General features: G+C 39.6%; 1 protein-coding gene across 1 annotated transcript in view; it reads left to right on the top strand.

The window, feature by feature from the left end:
* Positions 1–24,379, top strand: part of ncanb (neurocan b) — a 229,952-nt gene that overhangs the window by 138,540 nt on the left and 67,033 nt on the right. Inside the window, exon 9 of the mRNA XM_036586813.1 lies at positions 10,333–10,449. Coding sequence (XP_036442706.1) covers positions 10,333–10,449 — 117 coding nt within the window. The remainder of the gene's footprint in view (positions 1–10,332; positions 10,450–24,379) is intronic.

The raw sequence follows: 24,379 nt of genomic DNA, 5'->3' as shown, positions 1-24,379 counted from the left end.
TAACTCTACACCTTTGCCTTCATTCAGTATGCGCGGTTCTATGAATATGCAAAGTTTGCCTTCAGGACTTCCTACAGAGAGCAGCTTTCTCCACTTACCATATGTACTTGAATAAGCTAACCTTACCTCGCTAACGTTGTACTAGCAGCTTATGAGGACGACCTTTATCATGACACACGTTCTTCGTGAACAACCCCAGAGTTGAGACTTTTTTTGGCAGAATTATCGTAGTGGATGTAGCCATCTTCTAATTCAGCAAGCTTAGATTGCCCTAACTTGCTTTATCAACATCTCAAAGCCATAGGAAGTGTCCTGTCAGCGTTTGACATGAACCTTGTAAGGCTAACATTGTCTAACATTAGTTAGCACATTGTGGATTTGTTACGAGGCTGAAGTCAGCTTCCTGTCCGAATTTCCCATTCCACCTTAAATGGTGCAGCAGTTACGTTCTGGAGCCTTACCCTGCATTCACACCGGCAGCGACTTTAAGCCTCTTGTTGTCCAAGTCACTGATCGCTAATCGCCTGTGGGTGTTTCTGAATTCAAACTAACCATTTGTTGCCATGATTTCACTGATGCCAAGCACAAATCAGATGCGTTCTCGCTCAAAATAAAAATGCTGGTGAGAAATCGCTTATGTGCTTATTTGTATTTAATCCCTGTGTCTGTGCAGTCTGTATGTGAGTGGTCTTTGTGATCACTGTCGAAAGCACCACCACCATTATTCCATCTCTAGTAGAAACAATGATCTAGAAACCAAAAAAGGAGGGTACCGTTTCACAGTGTCGGAGATAAAGCGAGTACTGCGCTGCTGAATGGTCAATTGGTAATTGCCACGTCACTTCGCTCCTTATTTGCATAAAGTTAAACTCTGCTCAACTTTGTCGTGTCACTGACTCTGCCCACTTCACGTTGCCATTTCTTTTTGCTGGAAATCGCCAGCTCTCGTTGAAAATGGATGACCTCCGGCCTCCTTGTCATGTCGCATTGCTGCCGATGTGAACGCAGGGTAAGGCCTTCTTGTTCGAATTTGACGATAACTGCTGCTCCATTTAAGGTGGAATGGGAAAAAAGAAGCTGACTTCAGGTTTTCAGATTTGTTGTACACAATGGATAAAACACAAGAAAAATAAACATACCGGTTGGCTCAAAATCAATGTGTCCCCAGGATAAAAGGATGGAACAGCGTCTAGCTTTAATATAAGTTAGGGGGAAACCCCATCTGTTTTTGAGTAAAATTTACAAAACAGTCCTCTAGAGAATGGCTACTGCAAACCCAGGTTTTCGCAAGGAGTTTGGCCGGGACAGTCCAGTTTTTCCAAAAACTGCTGTTTTTCTCTGATTTTCAGATCCTTTGCTAACATATGAAGGCTCACATTTTCTCCTTTAACTGCATCCAAAAACAGAACACATCTCTGCAAAAATGCAAAATGTAGCTTGTAAAATAAAAGCCTTGTCCTGCCAGTGGATGGGATTGATTTCTTTGGTTTGTGAAACCCTCGCTGTCTGAAAGTGCTTTTTTGAGACTGTCACTGGTGCACTGCAGGTTCAAAGAAGAAATACTCAGCCATGGCACTGACTGCTTATTTCGCTCATGATGTGTCTTCTGGCATATAAAAGACACCACATGGCCATTCTAACAGGTTTAAAACAGGTTTAGTTTCCACCTGCTCAAGAGACTCTGGAAACATTGTAATAATCACAAGTAACAACTGAATGGTCTTTTTGGTCATTTTATGCCTCTCTAAAGTGTCTAATTTGGCTAATTAGCTACTCAGCACACACTGTTCTGTGCACTCACACAAACGTCTCCATTTACACAGAATCAGAATCAAACATAGCTTACATTTTCCTCATTTGAGTGTGAAAATTTGAGCAGAAACACTTGTTCTGTGGCTGATAGCATAAATGCTAATAGCACTTGCTTCTTGCTAGCTTGTGTCATCTTGTGTCAAACTTTCTACAAAGTAACACATCAAAATACTGTCTTAGTTTCCATTCTGACACTCTTATCAGTCATGTCCCCTTTAGAAAAGCCAGTATAGACTAGTACGGCTGGTCACCAGCAAAACCAGCATATGTTGTGTTTTGGATGCTAGTATGATGGTCAATTAGCGTGACCATGCTAAGTGACTGGCTTGCCAGCACCAAACCAGCACTAGACCAGCCTAAACCAGCATAAACCAGCTTATACCAGCATGAAATTCATGCTGGACCATTTTGCAGCAGGGGTAGTGCTTGGTAACTTCAAAGACACCAAATGTACCAGCCATGATACATAAGGCTGTTGTCGGAACAGAAGAATGGGCCGAAAGAAATGGCCCAAAATGACTTGTAAAAAAGTCTGGTTCCATTGCCTTACATTAAAAGTAAAGTAGGTTTTTTCCATCTCCTGTGAAGTTACCATTTTGGTAATACGAGTTTTTCTTCCGACAACAGCGATAAGTACATTAGGGTTAATAGTGCCTACCCAATAGAAATATGTTGTGTATGTGCCTATTTTTGCGTGTTGTTGGCTGTATTAAGACCGATGTCTAGTCTGAACATGTCACTTGCTCATCTGTCTGCTGTCCACAGCAGACTCCCACTGTCCACCTAGCCTATTACTGCACTGTCCATCATCCCTGCCTGCAATGTCGACTAATGGAGGTGGAAGGACACTGTGTTATACATTTTCTCAGGTTCAGCATAGACCACAGTTTGGGCCTCCAGTCAGAAAAACAACTACAGGCATCAGTTTCATGTTCCAGCACAAATTCCACATGTCCTTCTGTGTTTATTTCTTAATGCAGTTTCGTTTCCATTATTCATGTTACAACAAATCAGTTTGCTTAATTATTTGATTACATTGCTGAATCTGTCGTTTTGGGAAAACTTACCAAAACACTATTGAAAGAAAACAGAGTTGGCACCAATTCAATACCCAGTATCAGGCTGATTTTCCAGCACAAAATTCTGGAACAGATGAATGAATCTAATTTGACGAATTTAGTCTAAATCTATTCTGAAATATAACAGAGAACAGAAATCAAGGAAAAAGTCGGTCACATACAAACATAAGAAAAACAATAAGCTAGTTTAAGATGAGAAAAAACATAGCTAGCTTTACATAATGAGTTGCTAGCTTAACATAAGAAAAAGCGTAGCTGGCTTAAGATAAGAAAAAATAAGTAGCTAGCTTAACATAAAAATATGAGTAACTAGCTTCACAAAGGATAAATCAGTTACTAGCTTAACATGGGATAAAGGAGTAGCTAGTTTAAGATAAGAAAAAAATAGCTAGCTTAACATAAGAGAAAAGAGTACCTAGCAAGAAAAATGAGTAGCTAACATAACATGAGAAAAAGCGGCCCAGCTTAACATAAGAAAAAGCATAACTATAGCTTAAGATAAAATAAGTAGATAAGAAAAATGATTAGCCAGCTTAAGATAAGGAAAAAGAGTAGCTAGCTTAACATAAAAACGAGTAGCTAGCTTAACATAAAACGAGTAGCTAGCTTAATATAAAAACAAGTAGCTATCTTAATATAAAGAAAATGAGTAGCTAGCTTAACATAAACGAGTAGCTAGCTTAACGAGTAACTATCTTAAGATAAGGAAGTCTAATTTTGCACACATTTGCAAGATAAGAGACATTTCTGTTTTGTTCTTTATTGGATTTGTGTTTTATTTTGTTTTATTCCTTTATTTTTTTGTTGTTGGCCATTTATTTCTGCATACCAACATCCAAAATACAACACATGCTGAATTTCATGCTGGTCTAAGCTGGTTTATGCTGGTTTAGGCTGGTGTAGTGCTGGGTTTGTTTCTGGTTTAGCTAGTCAATTAGCATAGTCATGCTAATTGACTATCATACAAGCATCCACAACACAACACGTGCTGGTTTTGCTGGTGACCAGCCATACTGGTCTATGCTGTTTTTTTTGTAGCAGGGGTATTTCAGTAGTTTGAGCCCTGTACTTTTAGATGGCTGGATAGAACTTAACTGAACTGCTTCAGTTAAAAATAAATCATTTTAATTTAAGAGGAGTACTATACTAATTTTGGCATAATTAAGTATTTAAGGTGTCAATCAAAGTCAAAGTCATTCTGAGCAGTTTGATAAGAACTGTAGATGTAGAGAAACTTACTGGGTCTGAATTGCAGCGATAGGAAGATGGATGTTTGAAGTATTTAATGTAGTGCCCAAAATGTTCGTCTTAGGGAGACCGAAGTGTAATGTGGGTGGTGGGCCAAGAGGCCAGTTTTTTAAAAATGCATTTTATATTACATTATATATTGTTACTAATAAAGTTTTACAGTTTTACAGTAAATATGCCTTGGGGCAAAAACACTTCTTTACTGACTCAGCCTGAGTGTGTGTGCCGGCAGCGTGCAGTACGCTCTTCTTTTCATTCTTTTTCATGTGCAAGTTGCGTTTTTACCCTCCCGCTGTGCATCATTACTTTCGCCCAAAGTTATAATGGAGACTGTGCACAGTGTCTGATGTGCTGTGTCTGATTCACTGTCAGATTGTGTCCCGGGCCGGAAACGGATTGTAAAACAACGCTTAATCAATTTCCCAGAGCAAGACGAAAAAGCGGGAAATAGGCGTCCGCCCAGCTGCCGTCCTTGTAAAAGTTTCCCCCGTCGAAAAGTGGATGTAATTACAACTTAATCTGTTAAATCTCTCTTTTATCGCTGCACCCTCCAAAAACATCCAGCCTGAGTTTCATGGTGGCACAGCTAAGGAGGATGGAGTGCGGTTATTAGCTGAGGACGCCACCATAATGCGCAGTAAAAATAGATGGCAGCGTGCGGCACTTTGAAGTGATGATCGGATAATTTATGGGAGCTGGGTGGGTCGGGAGGGGCAGCTTTGTCCTTACCCACGAAGCATCTGTCATGATGAGCAGACTGCCGACAGCAAAGCTTTGCCAATCTGTCACCTGCTTGGACTCCTCCATCTTCTCCATTATAGGAACAATAGGATGGATTCTGTATGCAAACAATAACGGATCGATAACATAACCAAACTTGAAAAGTGCATTTCCTGAAGAAAATGCAGAGTGATTGCCCAGCTTAAGCAGTCCTCAGGTGGTTGCTAGGGGGCTGCAAAATGGTTACTATGGTATTTGAGGTGGTTGCTAGGGTGTTGCTACATGGCTGCTATGGTATCCCAGGTGCTTGCTAAGGTTTTGCTATGTGGTTGCTATGATGTTACAGATGGTTGCTAGGGTGTTACTTGGTGGTTGATATGGTATCTGAGGTGGTTGCTAAGGTATCACAGGTGATTTCTAGGATGTTGATAGGCAGCCACTACGGTATCCCTCATGAATGCTGCGATGTTGCTAGTATATTTGTACCCTTAGTAAGTAGAGTGTGCAAACAACAGTGCTTTTGCTTTGGAGTGTGCAGTCATTAATTTTACACTACTTATTTATTCATTATCCTGTGCTCTGTGTTTTGTTTGTATGTGTAAATATTAGGGTTGCACAATTGCACTTTATTGTATTTTGGCTAATCTGTGTTGCAGTTTTAGCACATAAATAATATAGATGTATAGGGATATCCGATTTAAATTGGTACTGCCACATATTTGCTTTTTCACAGTAGCCATAAAAGACAATGTCCTCTTGTTTTGGAGATCTCTCAGCTTTTGCACTATTAGCCCCTTAACAAGCCATGGGCCCACCAGAAGGCCCTAAGTTTTATTAGACATTTCTATTACTTAAGAAAAGCTCCATTAGTTTGCATTTAAGTTCCTGTAGTTACTTAATATTAAGTCTTTGTATGAAATAAACCTGTAATGTGGATGAATTAGTTTGTTTCATCAAAACTGAAACAAACTGGATTTTCAGCTTTGTAAGTGAGCTTGCAAGTGAACATTTATTGAAGTGTTTTTATTGTGTTTAATTTTTTATGGCAGTTATACACAATTTTGTAATGTCAAGAAAGGTGTAAATAGTTTTCACAGCAGGGGGCTCTTCACCCCTCATTGCTCTCTAGCAGTTTAACACAGAGTCCCAACATTTCACACGTAGAGAGCCAGCAGTGTCCTAGTTGATAACAAAGTGAAGGGGGAAAGTGTTTCATTTCATTTGGATTTGGAATGGAATGGATTTCCATTTGCCAGCGGAATGGCAGCTAGAGGGTCTGCAGAAAGAGGTAAAAAATTAATAGCATCAAACAGATGTTTAGATTTGACTGATATTTCAATTCCATTTTTTTATGTATTTATTGTATGAATGTTTAGTTGATGCTGGGCTACTGAGCTAAAAGAGGTGCGTTTTTTACTGCATTTGTAACCACAGAAATATGTTATATTTCTCTGTATTGTGGGTAGATTTACATTTTATGAATGTTTATGTGTCAGTGTTGGCAGATATGTACATGAAAAATATCAGATATTGTCATCGGCCCACAATATCAGTGCATCCCTAGTAAATATTCTTAATAATTTTAATTATTATTTGAATGCTGCTGCTACATTGATATCAGAATGTTGCATGCAGGACTTGTTGTGCTAAAGAGCCAGCTGCCCCTTTCTTTTGATGTAGCACTTTAGATGCTTTGTGTTCTTTAAATACTTTTATTTAATTATAAACTGCTTTCTCATTTAAAATGTCATTTGACTCATTATAGCCAATAATGTTATGAATGTTGCCATGTTGGCTATAAAAAAGTACTGGTAAAAGTGTAAAAAAAAAAGGTGCATAAAAAAAGTGACCAAAAATTTAGGTGGTAGGAAACTACAACTAGAGTCATTCATGATCAGTGCTTCCCGTGTACATGTAAGTCTATTATGTGCAATTTCAGATTCAAACAATTTCGATGTTTTATGCTGCTGTAGCACCTAGATTTTCTTTTTAGGATCAGTAAAGTACGTCTGTCATCATCTAACAGGATATTAGAGAGAGTCTCCTCACACTAACAAACACTTATTGTGTGTAATTAATAAAGGTAGTAATCAGACTGCTCTGAATATTGCAATAAATCCCATGTGTCAAACATAAGGCCCAAGGACACAATCATATCCGGCCCGCAAAATATTTTAATTTTCTGTTGATATTAGCTTGTTTCACAATGCGCTGCACTACAGTCCCCAAAATGCACTGCAGCAATCTATGGGACAGCGGTTACACCTCAATTCTACACAATTCTACACAGTTACACACCAGTCATGTCACCAAACATACTCACTGCAGTTCAGCCAATATAAACACCTAACGTTAGCCCAGCAGCTCAGAATTTGAGCCCAAGTCTTAGTGAACTTGCAGCAAAGAAAGGATGCCAGGTGTCTAGATTGAGCTCCTGGGGACATTTAAATTTTGAATATTTCAAGTATTCATGTAATATTTCAAGTGCCTATATTTTACTGCTGAAGTTTTTTAAATAAATAGTGGTCTGTTTGGTTTATAGCGAAATGTTAATTAAAAAAGAAATAAAACGCAGGTGTTCTCTGGCCCATGGATTTGTTAAGATGTTTTAAAATGGCCCTTTTAGTGGTTGAGTTTGACACCCCTGGTATAAATTGACCTTCTAATAGTATGTTAACAGAACGGCAATGCCAGACTAGTAGTGAGTGCATTCAAAAGCAGAGTTTATTGAACAAGTCCAAGACCAAAAAGCACCTGAGGGCAAAGTCAGAGGGCAAAATACAATACTGAAGCTGAAAAAAGACAACTGCAAAAAAACAAGGCAGAGAGAATCCAAAAAATGTTTCAAAGTTCAAAACAAGAGGGCAAAAATACAGAGAAGCACCTCAGAATTGTCAACAGTAAAATGGCAATACCTTGTAAGGAGGAAAGGAAACCTTTTGCTGCTGCTCCTGTCCTCTCATTTCCCACGGTCTTCCAGGGTAGAACAGGAGCTGAAGGAGTAGGAAGAGTGTAATTGGGGAAACTTTGGGCTTATTCAGACAAGTCTTTAAACACTGAACAGCATGAAAAGGCTAAGCCAGTGATCAGAGGCCTGACTGGGGTTTGCTGAGCGCAGATCAGAGTTGCCTCAGTGGGGGGGCACGACGAGAACAATTATCTATGTCTTATATTGTCTTAATTTATTATTTAAAGTTCATTGAACTCAAAATTTTAAGGCAGCGAACTGGACAGTCCTGACCTTTTAGCTCTTTCCTTAAGGCTACATCTTGGTTACCCTGGCTGCATTAAACCATGAGCTTAGACTTTAAATATGAATAGTGCACAGAAATCTGATTTAGAAAGGAAATGTGCACAGTCCCTCAAAATAATACTTTCAAATATTCCATCAGTAAAATATCCATCAAATATTCATCATTCTTTCCTCTCAAGGTCACCCATGGCATATATACGCCTTGAAACACCTCCTACATTTTGTTTTGTTTCCTTTAAGGCCACTGCACAAAAAAGTGTGTTTCTGCTGTTTAATCTGCTCATCACTGATATTGGAACGATTTCTCAGCGCTGTTGTTGCATTTGTTTTGATATGTAAAGAATGGAATGTAACAAAGCTGGAAATTCATAGATGTTTATTTAGTTTGCATTGCAAACTAGTCGAATGAATGAACTGAATGTGCTCCCTACAAAGCATCCAACAATAAAGGAAGCCTTGTGCACCTTTTATACAGTCGTAGGAAACATGGCAATACACAGAAAACTCTTCTTCTGGCTGATACATTTAACTAAAGTCAGCAGGCATGCATGCCCCCGTCACTCCTCTGGTGGCAGACTTAAATGAGATGAAGGGGCCATTGCCAGAAGACTCTCTGTATGAATGCCAGTGAGGTGTTTCTCTTATTGAGTTTATTTCTGACTCATTGCAACAAGTGGACTTTCAATCCATAACACTGGTCTTTGTGTTTATTGTGCTTTGAATTTGATTGAAAGTTATTGTTATGGAACAAAACAAACAAAAAAAGCATGCTTTACACTTCGGCATGCTTTTGTCATTGAAACAAGCAAAAAGAACTTAGAAGTAAAGGCTTAATTCCCCCTAAGAATGTAAGTGTAATTCCTTTTGTAACTAACTATGTCATTCACTACATAATTACATATCAATAATTAAGGTGTGTAAATTGTTAAGGGAATAGTTCAGCAAAAATTCCCCACATGTAGTCGATGAGCCAAGACATGTTCAAATTTGCCTTCTTAGGTTTAGCGGTGGAGCTGTGAGGCTAATGTAGCGAACAAATACTACAGGTCAATAGTCAACCAAATCTTTTCTCTAAATACATCCCCAAAACTTCTCTCAACCCGCACAAACTCCTTCTAGGTCTTCAGTAAAGTTGCACAGACTTGTCAGTGTGGTTTAGGACACAGTATGACTTGTGCTGCATTCACATGTACGCGACAGACGGACAACGGCAAACAAGGTGGTCTACTGTTTTAAAGTTCTGCCACCACCAGCAGCAAAGTTCCACAGATTGCAGTGGTAAGCAGAACATTCCATCATCCATGTTGATGTTTTTGAGAGCCATGACATGCCCCCATCACAGGACGCTGCCCACAGGACACTGTTGGCTGGATATTTTTGGTTGGTGGACTATTCTCAGTCCAGCTGTGACACTGAGGTGTTTAAAAACTCCAGCAGCACTGCTGTGTCTGATCCGCTCAGACCAGCACAACACACACTAACACACCACCACCACGTCAGGGTTACTGCAGTGCTGAGAATGATCCACCACCCAAATAACACTTGCTCTGTGAGGGTCCATGGGGGTCTGGACCACTGAAGAACAGGGTAAAAGGGGGCTAGCAAAGTATGCAGAGAAACAGATGGACTACAGTCTGTAATTGTAGAACTGCAAAGTGCACCTATATAGTAAGTGGAGCTGATAAAATGGACAATGAGCGTAGAAACAAGGAGGTGGTGAAAAAATGGGCAAAAACAGTTTCACTATTGCTAAATATATATATATCATATAAAACAGTTATTACATACATAATATGTAGCATCTGTATGCCTGCGTAACATACAAGCACATGAAGGGGAGTCAGGTTTCAGCACTACACCTCTTGTCTAATATAGCTGCATTCATCTACATGGAGAACTTAGGTTTATTATTCACTGTATGTTCTACTGTGTTCTACATCACACTGACAAATCTACATGACCTTAATGAAGACCTGGATGTGGTTTGAGTGGGTTAAGAGACGTTTTGTGGATGTGTTTATCCAAAAGATTTGGGTGACTATTGACTTCTAGTGTCTGTTAGCAATGTTACACTTGTAGCTCCAGTGCTAAACTAAAGAAGCAAAATTTGAACACTAAACAAGTCTTGGTTGATTGACATCTGAAACAAGTGGAAAATTGTGTAGAGTAGGTTTTTATACAGAACAATTCCTTTAACACTTCCCTTTTTTGCCTCTACAGTGGAGAAGGACCCTTGTCAGCTGAATCCCTGTCTGCATGGCGGCAACTGCCTGAGGGATGGCGATGGCTACAGCTGCCTCTGTCCTCAAGGCTACTCCGGAGAGAGCTGCGAGATTGGTAAGTGACCGGATGCCTGTTTCCAGCAGTGGGTGAGGGCTGAGGTCAAAGGGGTCAAGCACTCTTGAAGGAGGCTAAAAGTGACTGAAGGTTGATTGCTAAGCTTCTGTGAAGTTGCTGCCGCCGAGCGCGATATCGATCACATTTATGCTAATGCTGCTGCTGATGATGGTGATTATATAGACAGTGACAATGAAGGCAATGATGACGGCCATACTGCAATGAGGGGCTGATATAGCACATGTCTTCATCCTTCTTTTCTCCACTCTGGGCACAGGGCTTGTAATTTAGCACTTTAGTGTGGTTTATAGATGATAATATTGCAGAAGCTTGATTTCAGCAGCAAGGCTATGGCAGCCTGCTCTCAAGTGGCTCGCTCAGTCTTGTGTAAGGAGCTGTGAAACTTAACAAATGTTATTTTGCTCAAAACTTCACCATTAAAGGGGAATTCCATCTGTTTTTTCTTAGCTTCTGCAAAATTCAATCGCTGGGATGAACAGGAAGTCAGAGTGGTTTGATGTGAAATCTCAGATTATGATTTTTTTTTGTTTTTTTTTAATATTTACATGGTTGTCCAATTACACAATTGTCCATGTGATAATTAGTCCATTTTTACTGAATATAATTATCATACTTATATTAAAACTCTGCAAAATTCTCTTATTTCATTAAGTTTTCTTTGCAACAAAATTATTAAAATTTTAAAACAGCCAACAAAAAATTGTCCACTCAGATTTTTTTTCTAGTTCACCAGGCTAGCTCTCCTATTGGTTAGGCCTTCAGGAGCTTAACTAAAGCTCTTATGTATTATATTAACTGGCAACATAATTAAAAGAGAAACTAACCAAATTTTTCATATTAGATTTTACATTTCCAATATGTGGGACTGTTTTTTTTTTTGTTTAAAAAAGGGCCATAAATGTTGCACTAGTGCTAACGTAGAATTAGTAATCCCATTTGGGCTCTAGCAGAAATGAGCAACTATCATAGAGGTGGGTTTTTTCTTGTTTTTTCTGAAGGCCCAGTAGAACCCCTAATAGTTAAGGTTCACCCTGGCTGTTCATGAATGCAAGATATATTTCTCTTGTAGATATAAATGTGAGGGAGGATTGTGTAAAATGGTTATGAGCACTTTGTCTGGTGCCTGAGACTTTGCTTAAAATGGTTTTGAAATAAAGTTTTGGCCTTTAACATGTGTTTTAAACATACATTTATAGCAGAAATTTATATGTTGGGTGTTCTGAGCCAAACTAGTAACGAATCGAAATGTATTGCTTTGGATTTATGACTATTTTAATCAATATTATCAATATTGCTAATAAAACTCAGAAGACATGGATGCTACTGGTCATTTTCAATAGTAAATAAAATGGATATATTTGCCTTGTAGACATTGTGACTCCTGGTTCCCATCACCACCCCATTCTACATCAAACCACTCTAAATGACTTTGTTTACAACTCAGTGACTGAATTATGCAGAAATTGGTAGAATTCCTGTTTAATGCCTTTTGGCTTGATGAGGATCATGAGCATTGCTCAGGCAGAGTAGTTAACACTGGTTCATACTTCTTAAGCCCTGTTGAAATGAAGCTGCTGATTAGCTTCATCAGTCTGAGATATGGCGGTTTCTCTGTGGATGGGAACAGCTGGCAGTGGAGAGAGAGCTCCTCTCTCGTAGAGCAGGGTGTAGAGGGGTCCTGTACGTTCTGCACTTCTCACAAAGGTGAGAATCTCCCGGCTCTGACGGAGGGCTTTAGCAACGACCACAACTTTCTCTGGCCAGGAGGAGAGAGCCCAGGGAACAGAGAGGGAAATGGAACTAAGGGCCAGATGTACTAAGCCATTTGCACCTGGTTGAGGTGCAAGTAGGACACATTCTGCCCACAAAAACATTCGCTATGTAAGAAACTGGCATATGAGCAGTTTATGAGCCATGTACGTCAGTGGGGCACCATCAAGGCCTAATGATGACTTTTGTTTCACTGAATTATCATGCATGTTGTATTTAAGCTCTGCAAGTATTGTAGCTGTGCTCTTTATTCATTGTTACATTTTGGTTGGAAACTAAAGGATTAAAGTCTTGAACAACAGAAAATGGACCAATCTGGATATTTTTCCTAGTGGTACCTAAGTGAATACAACCAAGTGAGCTCTCTCATTAGTTATCATTGGTTGATTGCTTTGTCAGTTATGCTAGTAGTCAATGCAACATGTCAGGCCTTCTGTTCAGCTCCTGAAGGCCTTGACAGAGGAATCAACCAATCATATTTTGTTTCACAATTGGACCAAATTTGTGAGGAAAAAAAAACAGCCATAAAATGCACTAGTGCTAACATACAGTTAGAAATCCCCTAGGGATGCTAGCAGGAATTTGCTTTGCAAATTGTTTTTTTTCCTTCTTTTTTGATCATGTTTTCACATTCATGGTCTGAACAGAACACTGAAGCAATGGTTCCATTATCAGGGAGCATATTTACAACCATTTCATAAAATAATAGTCCATGGGGGTACTTTTAGAGGCATTAAACTCAAACGTCTGGTTCCTATCACCACCACTGTGAACAATTCTGACTCAGTAAGTTTCTCTAGTACACTGCATTTCATTCCAAACCACTCTGAATGACTTTATTTACATCTTTATGATATAAAAGTTTTGAAAATTTGGTGGAATTCCTTTTTAACAATGGTAGTAGTCATCATGATTATGTGAGCCTTCAGCACATGCTGAAAGAGTACAGGCCATCAGAACAACACCGTTTTCACAGCATAACACAGTTTTGACTCTCTGTTAGCGGCTCCTGAGGCACATTCATTGTTATTGTTTCCCAAATTCTACTGTTTGAGCTGAAGAAAATTTACATCCCAGTAGAATGTTTTGTAGGAAAGAACTTTGTTCATGAACACCACTGTCTATAGTGCATTTATTAGGCACTCCTGTGAGCAGTTTGCATGATTAACTATGGCCTTAGTGAACTGAATGGTAATTTCGGACATTTTGAGTGTGTGTTGGGGCATTGTGAGTGTGTGTTTGGACTTCGTGAGTGTGTGTTGGGGCTGCATTGAGGCTTATTTCGCGCTGAAGATTTTCATGTACATGCTGTGAGTGCAAATGCAGTGGGGTAGCTGGTGGTTCCCAACCTTAATGCTGCTAAAGTACCCCTGTTTCTTCTTGGTGTTTTCCTGCTTTAACACACCTGATCCAACTAATCAGCTCATTAAAGTCAACATGAATTGGAAATTATAATCATAAGTCATGATGTATTTCTCTTTTGCACCGTGACGTATTTCTTAGCGATCAGGGATCTTAGTGATCACAGTATCAGGGAAACAGTATCTGAGCTGGCTAAGTGATTCTCTCGATGATAGGTGGGGGTTGTGGTGGGAGTTTAAGGTAAACCATGATGCTATTGGTTAATATTATTGTATTATATAAAAATTAAAGCTCTGACTCTGGACTTAATGTTTCTGTAGTGACATGAAAACATGGAATAGCATTTTCTGAATAAAGTTTTTCTTTTGATCAGAAATTCAGCTCATGATACGTCTAAATCTTTCCACTTAACTTTAAACGAAATCAAACAATTCTTAAAAAAATTACAAAAAAAGTCTGAATACTTCATTGTTTTTGTTAATTTGCTGTGAGGCTGCAGTTTGAACTAATTTGGTAGGATGGTCCACATTTGAGTTGTAGACATTATAACCCCTGGTTCCTATCATCACCACTGTAAAGAAACCTGGGTAGTTTGTCTACCATCTCACATCAAACCACTCTGAATAACTTTGTTTAATGACTGTGTTTTTCTCAACCATTGACTTATGGCTGAACGAAAAATCCTCCTTTAATCAGAACTGGAATTAATTAGAACTGTAATTATCTTTAATATGACCAGGAACATGAATTAACAAGGTAAAAAAGGTCCATTTCGATTTCATGTCGACATTAACAAGCCCATCCTGGATAGAGGCAGGAAAGCAGTAAAATGCAGAGGCTGGAATAAATACTCCAAGTGTTCCACTGATATAAGGGGTGAAATAAGGACTTTTGCTGCCAGTGTAAAACTTTAGGACATTTGTGGTGATAAAAGCTCATGATATAAGCAGCTAATCTGTTGATTGTAGAAATCATAACAAGATGAAAATTCTGTTTTATTTCGTAGAAATTAAGTTGTAAGAAAAACTACAACCACTAATTTTACCTGTAACACTTTATTATTTCATTTGACTTAATTTGTGCAAATGTCAACAGATTAGCTGCCTTTGGGTGTTTAGACCAAAACAGACTCGAGGCTAGAATGTTCAAAAGCCCAGAGGACAGCTACAGACGTATGCCAGCTCAGCTTCGTTCTGCTTCAAAGTACACAAGAAGCAAGAAAAGCTGAAACTTTAAAGAGCTCCTATCATGGAAAACCACATTTTCCCCACTTTTCTGAAATATGAGTTTGATGTAATAGGCAAACATTTTCAAAGTTTCAAAACATACCCCACTACCACATACAGCCCAGCCACAAAAACAGCACATTTTGAATCCACTGATTTTGTGCTAACAGAATGCAACACAAAAGAATTGCATACATGTATATATACATGTATATATAGCACATTCTGAACCTTAAATACGTTTTGTTACAAAAGCCGTTATTTATCATTGTCAAGGTGTTGCAAGTTAACATTTTACAGCAGAAACAGTCAAACGTCAGCACAGTCAACCGGTTTATTAGAAGCCTGGCCACTTCCTATTTCCCCCGTTATATCAAAAACAGGACTGCAAAAAGCCAGAGGGCACCCACCTTACTTTCTAAACACTAACCCAGAACTTTCCTTTAATTTTAGAAAGTAGAAGTTTGTATTTCACTAAAAAAGCAAAGGAAACTTACCTGTATGTTTCCTTTTTTCTACAGCAAATGGGTTTTGGGCAGCAGGAGGCGGGCATTACTGCTACTGAGTGCTGATTGGTTGGCGAGTGGAGCAGCTCATTGGCTGTTCACACTCACTGACATCATGAACGTACATGAGGTGCCTTTTTAAACTCCTATAACTCGAGTTTAAAAGCATTTGATAATGTAACAGCGGTATTAAAATGTTTTATGCTGTTCTGTGTTCAGGAAATGATTGTATTCTTTTACATAAAAAATGTTTAAACATTTATAAACTATGATTTTGCTCAAATGCTCCAGCTTAACCCATTCATTTTGGACTCGCTCGGGAGCGCCCTCTAGTGTTTGAGAAACCTGGAAGACATTACAGAGTGGTAATTCTCTTGTCTACAAGTTCTCTGGTGCTGTTATCAAGCAGAACCCGATAAATTCGTTCAGCCAGTCAGCGTGCAGTATTCAGGTCAGGTGATGCCACACTGCTGCAAACTGTTTTAGACAGAATCTCAAATGGCTTCCTTCACCCTACAAAGTGCAGCACATAAGCTTTAATGGCTACTGCATCTAAACAGTGCACAGTGTGTCTGACAAAGAACCAGTTTGGATTCAGCCATGTGTGCACAATACATACTAGACGTAAAGTGCAATATTTGGGTGTAAATGCCAAAATTTCATAACTCATATAGTGCACTAGTGCCATTTGAGATTCAGCCTTAGGATTTTCCGAGGTCTGATCTTATAGATGTTTAATATTGCCCGTTAATGGAATAATTTTATTGCAGTTTTCAGCACTTTACCTACATGTTTTATGTTGAAGAATAATAAATATTGCGCTTAAAAGAAACTTGTATCCATTAAATGGCTTTGTCATTTTCAGTTTTTGACATAATTTGAAAGTAACTATTGCCCTTTACATTGTGTGTAAATGTCATGATGACTGGACCGAAATAAATGGCCTAAAATGACTTGGGAAAATGTCTGGTTCCATTGACTTACATTAAAAGCAAGGTGTGTTTTTTCCTTCTCCTGTAAAGTTAATGTTTTGCAGATGCGAGGGTTTGTTTCCCGCCAGCAGCGATATATAAATCTATTCAGTCTGCAGCAATGTAGCTGCACTCATTCACTCATTCACTGAAGTTATAAGGAGTGCAGCCTGGACTGCTTTGTGAACGAAGCAAAACAGGGCACCAATAATAGTATATTAAAGGCGTAGTGATAAAAACAGCCTGTTTAACTCTAACATTGAAAAATAGTCATGTTTGAATGAATTCTGACTGTTTTGGTACATGAACCCACACAAACAGCATGAACAGACCTTGGCGAAACATTAAAATACAGGAAATATGGAGGATATGGGCCCTTTAATAAGCTGTGGCCGCTGTTGTTTGTTCGAGGATGTGTGTTGATGTCAGAGGTCACAGCTGTGCTGTGCTGTGTCAGAGGGCACTAACGCTGATTACCAAGGGGCTCATTATCAATCTCGCCACACGGCAGCCACACAATCGATACCTGAATTATGTTAACTAATATAGGCTGAAAGGATGCTCATCCATCTGTGTGCCAATAAACGCTGACATCTGTATGCTAACTGTTCACTTTCACATCACACTGCAGCAGAGAGTCCTCAGGGCTTCACCGCTGTTTATGATTCCTATCACACTGTTCACACGAGCTCACGTGTTTGTCCTCAGACACAGACTTACCTTTTATTATTATTATTATTTCTGTATGCTGGAGGTTTAAATCTTCCTCTGGGAGCCTCTGTAATTAGCTCTTTTTGTCTGCTGGTGGAGTTTTGTGGGCTGATTTCATGGCTGTGCTGTGTGCTGTATTAATTACTGCTAACGGCCGTCAGGTTAACTGTGTATTACTGCAGTGACTCCTGACCAGAGCTGCTCTGATTTAACGCTCACTCTGTTTATGAAGGAGAATAAGGTGAATTATGATGAGCAAGAGGTGCTACTTTTACCTTTTTCATCCTTTTTGCTTCCTTTGCTTTTTTGTCTCTTTTTTCTTTGCTCCTTCCTTCCTTCCTTCCATCCTTCCTTCCTTCATTCATTCATTCATTTTTCGGTTTCTTTCACTCATTTCTCTTTCTGTCTTTCTTTCTTTCTTTCTTTTTTTGTTCTTTCTTTATTCCTTCCTTCTTTCTTTCTCTTCTTTTCCTTTGCTTTCTTCATCTTTCTTTCTTTCTTTCTTTCTTTTCTTCCTTGCATCCTTTTTTCTTCCTTTGCTTTTTTGTCTCCCTTTTTTCTTTGCTTCTTCCTTCCTTCCTTCCTTGTTTACTTTCTTCCATCCTTCCTTTCCTTTGTTCTTTCTTTCTTTATGATTTTCCTTTATTTATTTAGTTATTACTTCCTTCTTTCCTTTCCTTTCTTCATCTTTCATTCTTTGTTTCTTTCTTTGCTTCCTTCCCTACATCCTTTTTGCTTGCTTTGCCTTTTTGCCTCACCTTTTTTCTTCGCTCCTTCTTTCTTTCCTTCTGTTGTTCCTACCTCACTTCCTTCATTTTTCTTTTTTTCTCTGTTTCTTCTATCCTTACTTCTGTACCTCCTTCCTTTTGTCCTTTCTTTCTTTCCTTTCTTACATCCTTTTTTCTTCCTTTGCTTTTTGCCTACCTTTTTTCTTTGCTTCTTCCTTCCTTACTGCCTTCCTTCCTTTCTTATTCTCCCTTTTATTCTCTCTCTTTTTCCTTTACTTTCTTTTTTCCTTTTACTGTTCCTGCAATCCCTTCTTCTTTCCTTCCTTTCTTTCTTTCTTTCTTTCTTTCTTTCTTTCTTTCTTTAATGTCCTCTTTCTTTCTTCCCTTCTTTTTCTCCCCTTTGCTTCCTCCTTTTTTCTTCCTTCTTCTTTTCCTTTTCTTTGTCCTTCTGTCTTTTCTTTCTTCTTTTTTCCTTCCTTCTTTTCTCCTCCTTCACTCTTTCTTGTGGACAGTAAATTGGAGATGAATGCAGAATAGAGTGCAGTATTGTGAGCAGGCTTTAACTGGTCTGGGTAGAGCAGTATCCTCAGAGGATGTCCTGGGGTCTCAGGTTGTGCTCAGCAATTATTTTAGGACGAGGCGTTTAGGATCCCTGCATAATGTATAGAGTGTGTTACTGCCTGGCGGCTGAAACATTTATGAGGAAAGCAGAGAGTGTCCGCAGGGACAGGACCTGTTCCCCCAGACACACAGCACGTCAAGCGCATCTGAGCCGCACTGTCTGTCAGTCACACCGGGAGACAGATATAGACCTGAGCTCAGTCACAGGTGGTGGAATTTCAGATTTTACTATCCGTCTCTTACTGTCTCTGTAGCTATTGTTGGGCTTTCAGTCATACTGTGGGGTTCAGTAAACACTGGCCACTCCACTGTATACTTGTGCAGTACTGTGCAAAATCAGAGACCACCCTTCATTTACCTAATTTACAGTCAAAACAGTCATTACAGACATTATTCATTTTCCAGGAGATATTTCTGAGGAGATTAGATGTAAGATGATCCACGCTCACAAGACAGGAGAAATTCAAAAAGCAAAATAAGTGAAAAAACAGGAGTTTCCGAAATTGGAGTTCAAAAATAATTAAAAGCTACAGAGAAAATGGGCCTCTAACAACCACCTGCAAGACCTGGTAGACCACCAAAACTGTCCCCATCAGATAAACAGCACTTAAAGCTTTCATCTTCGAGAGAGACGAGAAATTCAAGCACTACTAAAGCATCAAACTCAGCACTATGGGTCTGAAAGAATGTGTAGCTGTCATGAAGCTCTCACTGAGAAAAGCAAATAGAAAAAAAAAGAAAGTCTGCAAATTAAACAAAGAAGTTGCTAAAATAAAAATATAATAAACTGTCCACTCCGTTGTCCAGACCTCAACATGTAACCCTGTTTTGCCTTGTCTTTGTCTTTCTCTGTTTCAGCCTTTGTTTTCTTGTTCCATGTGCTTTTGCCTTCTGCCTTCTTGTTATCTGTCTCACCTGTCTGTTGTCTATAGCCCCAACCTCTCATTAGGTGAGGTTTTTCTGGTCTGTTCCATGTGTGTTTGTGCCCCTACATGTGTTCTTTATGTTTGCTTGGTGTTTTGTTCTCTCAGGCCCTCACTTGTTTTCTAGTTTATTCATGTCCCTTTGTCTGTTGTTGTCTTTATGTTTCACTATTTTGTTTAGTCTTTGCTTTGTCACTTTTGTGTCATGGATGATTAAGAAAACCGTGGACTTGCATTTGCATCCTGCTTCATCATGTGTCCCAACATTACACAACATAACTGAATGTGTTTGGAATTACTTGGATCATGAAGCAGAAAATGCAACCAACTTCTGAGACTGAACTTTGGAGTTATGGAAAAATGTCCCTTCAGATTTCTATGCAACACTGAAAGCAAGTCTCCCAAAAAGATTAGAATCTGTAATAAAGGCAAAGAGTGGACACACAAAATACTGAAAAAGTCTTTTCTGTGTAATTTTCTATTATATATTTTCTGAAAAATTAATAATTTGTACTTACTATCTATGTTGATTGGAAAATAAATAAATGCAATGTGACTGTATATATAATAAAGTTCTTCTTGATCTTGAGTAAAGCAGGCAGCAGCCTCAGTGATGTGCCAAAGGTAAAGAATGGGCCATTAAAACTGAGGCTACTCCTTCCTCCACCTGAGTTTGTCTGTATTTGTTACTTCACAGAGGAAGGTACATTAACCCGCAGTCACTATTTATTGAGCCGGGGTCAACAAATCAGCTTTGTTTGAGCGGAAGCCAGATTCAGTTACCTGAGGGGCCGCTGTCGTTCTGTAGAAGAATGTCTGCGGAAATCAGCGGCCCACCAGCACTCGGAGACAACTGAGTGAAAAATGCAGATGCTATCCGTCAGTTTTACTGAGCCTTCAGGGGAAATGACTGGTGCTTATGCGCAGCTGTTTCGCACTGATCTGGTCTGGGTCAGAGACGAAATAGGGCAGCGTATTAGATGGTTTTGTTCATTTGGTTAACTGCACTAGCCGAAGGGGACGAATCTTCCATCGTAAAGATATAATGAAGGAGCTTTTGAGCAGTGTAGGCTCTCTCTCTCTCTCTCTCTCTCTCTCTCTCTCTCTCTCTCTCTCTCTTTCTCTCATTGTCTTTCTTTGTCTCTTCCTGTGTTTCTTTGTCTCTCTCTCTCTCTCTCACTCTCTCTCATTTTCTTTCTTTGTCTCTTCCTGTGTTTCTCTGTCTCTCTCTCTCTCTCTCTCTCTCTCTCTCTCTCTCTCTCTCTCTCTCTCTCGCTCTCCATCCAACCTTTAAGCTCAGGAAATCATAATTTAATCCAGCTTCCTTATTGGCATAGTTGACATTGACTATGCAATCGATTTAGACACTGAGACGTTGACTGTGTACACTCTCATTTGATTCAGGGTCCAGTTTTGGTGGTTAAAAAAAAAAAGTGTTCTCTGTGCAGCTGAGTATGCTACATTTACGGGCTGCATCTATTTTTCCACTGTCCTCGGATGTCGATCAGCCAAGATATGTTCGCTGTCCACATGCTTATCCTCCTTGGCCGTATGCAGAGTTTCAGAAATACTGATGTCCAAAAACTGAGCTCGCTAGGGGGTTTCAGGGGCATGCATTAACCCCATCCATTCAATATTAGCTAGCTAACTAGCTAGCTAGTTAATTCACAGTGGTCTTAAACCATGTAGAACTGCTAATTTACCCTTTAACCCTGAAGGTTGGCGTGCAGTCTGCTGCTCACCACAGCAACACAGATAACAATCTCACCTTTAAGACAAACATCAATAATTTGGAGACGAATGGACTTATTTGCACTCAGCTGGTTTCCTGATATGTTTAATCTGCAACTAAAAACTGTCAAACACTAAAAGTCACAAAGCTGAAGTCAGCTTCTCGTTCGAATTTTCCTGTTCCACCTTAAATGGCGCGGCAGTTACATTTTGGCACCTCAGGCACCATTTAAGGTGGAACGGGAAAATTTGAATGAGAAGCTGGCGAATGAGAAGCTGACTTCAGCCTCGTAAAAAGTCGAAAGTTGAGAGAGATTTTACAAGAAATCGTTCTACTTCTGAGGAAAAGTTTCCTGCTGGAGATGCGAGAAAGAGCTAAAGTTAAAAGCAGAGCAAAGTAAGTCTGCGTTTTTTATATTTCTAAATATTATAGATTTTATATATTATATATATCATAATATTCATATTATGTTTTTTTAGCCTATAGCATTAGCACACACGGACATATTGACCTTTTTTTTTTGACTTTCCATTGTTTCAGTGCTGCATGAGTGTGCGGCCACAACCATGATTTATCAGGGGGAATGTGAATTTCAGGGGGAACTGAATCGGAAGCAATACCGGCATCAGGATAGCTCACTAGGAATTTGACCACAATTCTAGTTACCTGTATCACACTTCAGCAGATTCAGCTGCCTGTCCAGTGTGTTGACATTGTCAAAGAAGCACCATGTTGAGTAAAGATTATCTAGTTGCAACAAGATCATTCACTCCACCCACAGTAAAGCAGCAGCGCTGGTGTTCAGATGAGAACGTCAGTTATCTTACCATCGTACAATATCTTTGCAGCACCAAAGTAGAGTTATTTTAGGCAATTATTTTGCAACTTTTATTATATACACCATAAGAAAAAATACAGAGGTCCTAAGTGGTGAGCAACCATGTCCGTAACTGAGGCAGACACACCAACACACAAGTATAAATGCTCACAGCTGTGTAGGCCACTTGTGGAGCTACGACATAGATTCTGTGTTAATTCGACACAGAAGCATAAATTGGTCTTAAGTCATGTTCCCTGATGACTGATGGATTTAGGCTGCCAGAATGCAAACAGAAACTACTGGCTTGTTTGATTTTTCAATAGAAATATAATGTCATTTTTTATTAATGAATTAATTAGGTAGACTAAGGTTTTATTAAAATTTAATGATAGATAACATTGCTAACTTTGGGGAACGAGAAAGCCACGGAATGAAGAGCCGTTTGGGAGCCGAAACAGTTGATTCTTTTCTGTGAGCTGAGCCGATTGATCTGACTCACTGAAAAGAGCCGGAACGCCCATCACTAGTAAGAGGAGGACCGGGCGGCTTGAATAGCAATCAGTCTCATGACACGCGGCGTACTGTGTGCAGAATCTCCTCCAGCAGACGCTCCCAGCAGAGGGAACCTCACAGCTCCACGGCTCTGGAAGCCCAGGGGTTACAGGGCATGGTTATTAATAGGGCTGCCTTCATGAATCTTTCAAACTCAATTAGGCGGACTGATGTCAGTGCAGAGGAGCCGGGCAGCGCGCTGGTCATAACACTGAGGGATCGATTTTCACTTCTTCATCCAGAACTCATGAGCCCAGCGTAAACTCACCACTGTTCTCCTCATGTGGTTTCATATGCATGATGGCCAGTCATTCGTTCTCCTCTTTTTCTCTCTCTCCTGCTCTCTTCCTTTTCCCCTCTATCTTATTTCCTATCTCTCTTTTTTCTTCCTCTGCTTCTTTCTTTCTTTCTCTATTCATCTTTCTCTCTTTTTGCTCACTCTCACTCTTCTTCTCGCTCTTTCGTCCTTTTTTCTCTCCTTCCTCCTCTTTCCTTTTTTCTTCCTCTGCTCTTTCTTTTTCTTTCTCCGTTTATCTCTCTTTTTCTCTTTCTTTCCTTCCCCTTTCTCTCTCTCTCTCCCTTTTCCCTCTATCTTGTTTCCTATCTTTCTTTTTTCTTCCTCTGCTTCTTTCTCTCTCTTTTCTCTCTCTCTATTCATGTTTCTCTCTTTTTGCTTTCTCTCTCACACTTTTCTTTCTCTTTTTATCTTATTCCTTTTCTTCTTTATTTTTCTCCTTTTTTCTCCCTCTGCTCCTCTCTTTCTTTTTTCTCTCTTTACCTATGTTTATCTTTTTCTTTCCTCTTTTTCTCTTCCTATCTTTTTCTTTTCCTCTCTCTCTCTTTCTCTCTCTCTTTTCTCTTTTTCTGTTTTCCTCTCTGTCACTCTTGTTTCCTCTTTAACTATTCCTCTCACTTTTTTCTTCTTCATCTCTTTGTCTCTGTCTTTATTTCCTCCCGTCATGCCCTGTCTCCTCTCTCTCTCCTTCTCTTTTTCTTCTGTCTCTCTCTCCTTTTGTCTATCACCTCCTCTTTCTCTTTTTCTTTCTCTTTTCATCTTCCTCTGTGTCTCTTCCTGTCTTTCCCCCTTTTCTCATTCTCTCTATCTTTTCCTTGTTTTGTCTCCTTCTCTCTTTCTTTATTGCACATTGTCTTGTTCTTATTATCTCTCTCCAGTTTCCTCTTTGCTCTCTTTTCTCCTTTTCTCTCTCTCTCCATTTTTGTTTCTCTCTCTTTCCCCTTTTCTTCTTTGTCTCTTCTCCTTTTTTCTCCTTCCTGTCTTCTTCTCTGTTTTTTTATTTCCTCCCATCCCCTCCTCTCTCTCTCTCTCTCTCTCTCTCTCTCTCTCTCTCTCTCTCTCTCTCTCTCTCTCTCTGTCTCTCCCCGTCTTGCTCTGTTTTTTCTTTCTCTGTTCCCTTCTCTTGCTCTTTTGCTCATTCTCTCTTATTTCTCCTCCTCTCTTCCTGCCTCTCTCGTATCTTTTCTTCTTCTGTCATTGTTCTCAGAGGCACAGTGTGGGTCTGTTATATTAGCGTTTCATTTGTCACTTGATTTTCTTTATTTTCTATTCTAAGTCTTTTTTTAATAGTAGAGAGAAAATAATAGAGAGCCTGTGTGTAAGATCACTAAGTGTGTGCACAGGGGAGAGAGAGAGAGAGCGGTTAGAGGAGGAGAAAGCCGATGATGCTCCGGCAGAGGCGATGAAGTGAATTTTAGCAGAGAAAAAGGCTGGAGAGCCACAGGGCTGCTTTCACCCCCATCTCTGCAGCGCACAGCAATTTCCATACAACCTCAGTGCCAAATAACAACAAGCCGGCGGGGAGAGGGGTTCAGAGAGCAACAATGAGAAAGGGAATAGAGTTCTGGAGAGAAAGCAGAAAAAAAACAGCGAGAGAAGCAGCGCTGCAGCTCGGGAAGAGGGCAGAGAGCACTGGAGATGAGAAACGTTTCTTTTTCCGTGTTTGTTTGTTTCCTCGCGAGAGACGGCCGT

Source organism: Colossoma macropomum, unplaced genomic scaffold (genome assembly GCF_904425465.1).
Source record: "Colossoma macropomum unplaced genomic scaffold, Colossoma_macropomum, whole genome shotgun sequence".
Taxonomy (NCBI): Eukaryota; Metazoa; Chordata; class Actinopteri; order Characiformes; family Serrasalmidae; genus Colossoma; species Colossoma macropomum.
Note: the sequence above shows the minus strand (reverse complement) of the source record. Positions and strands in the feature narration are given on the sequence as shown.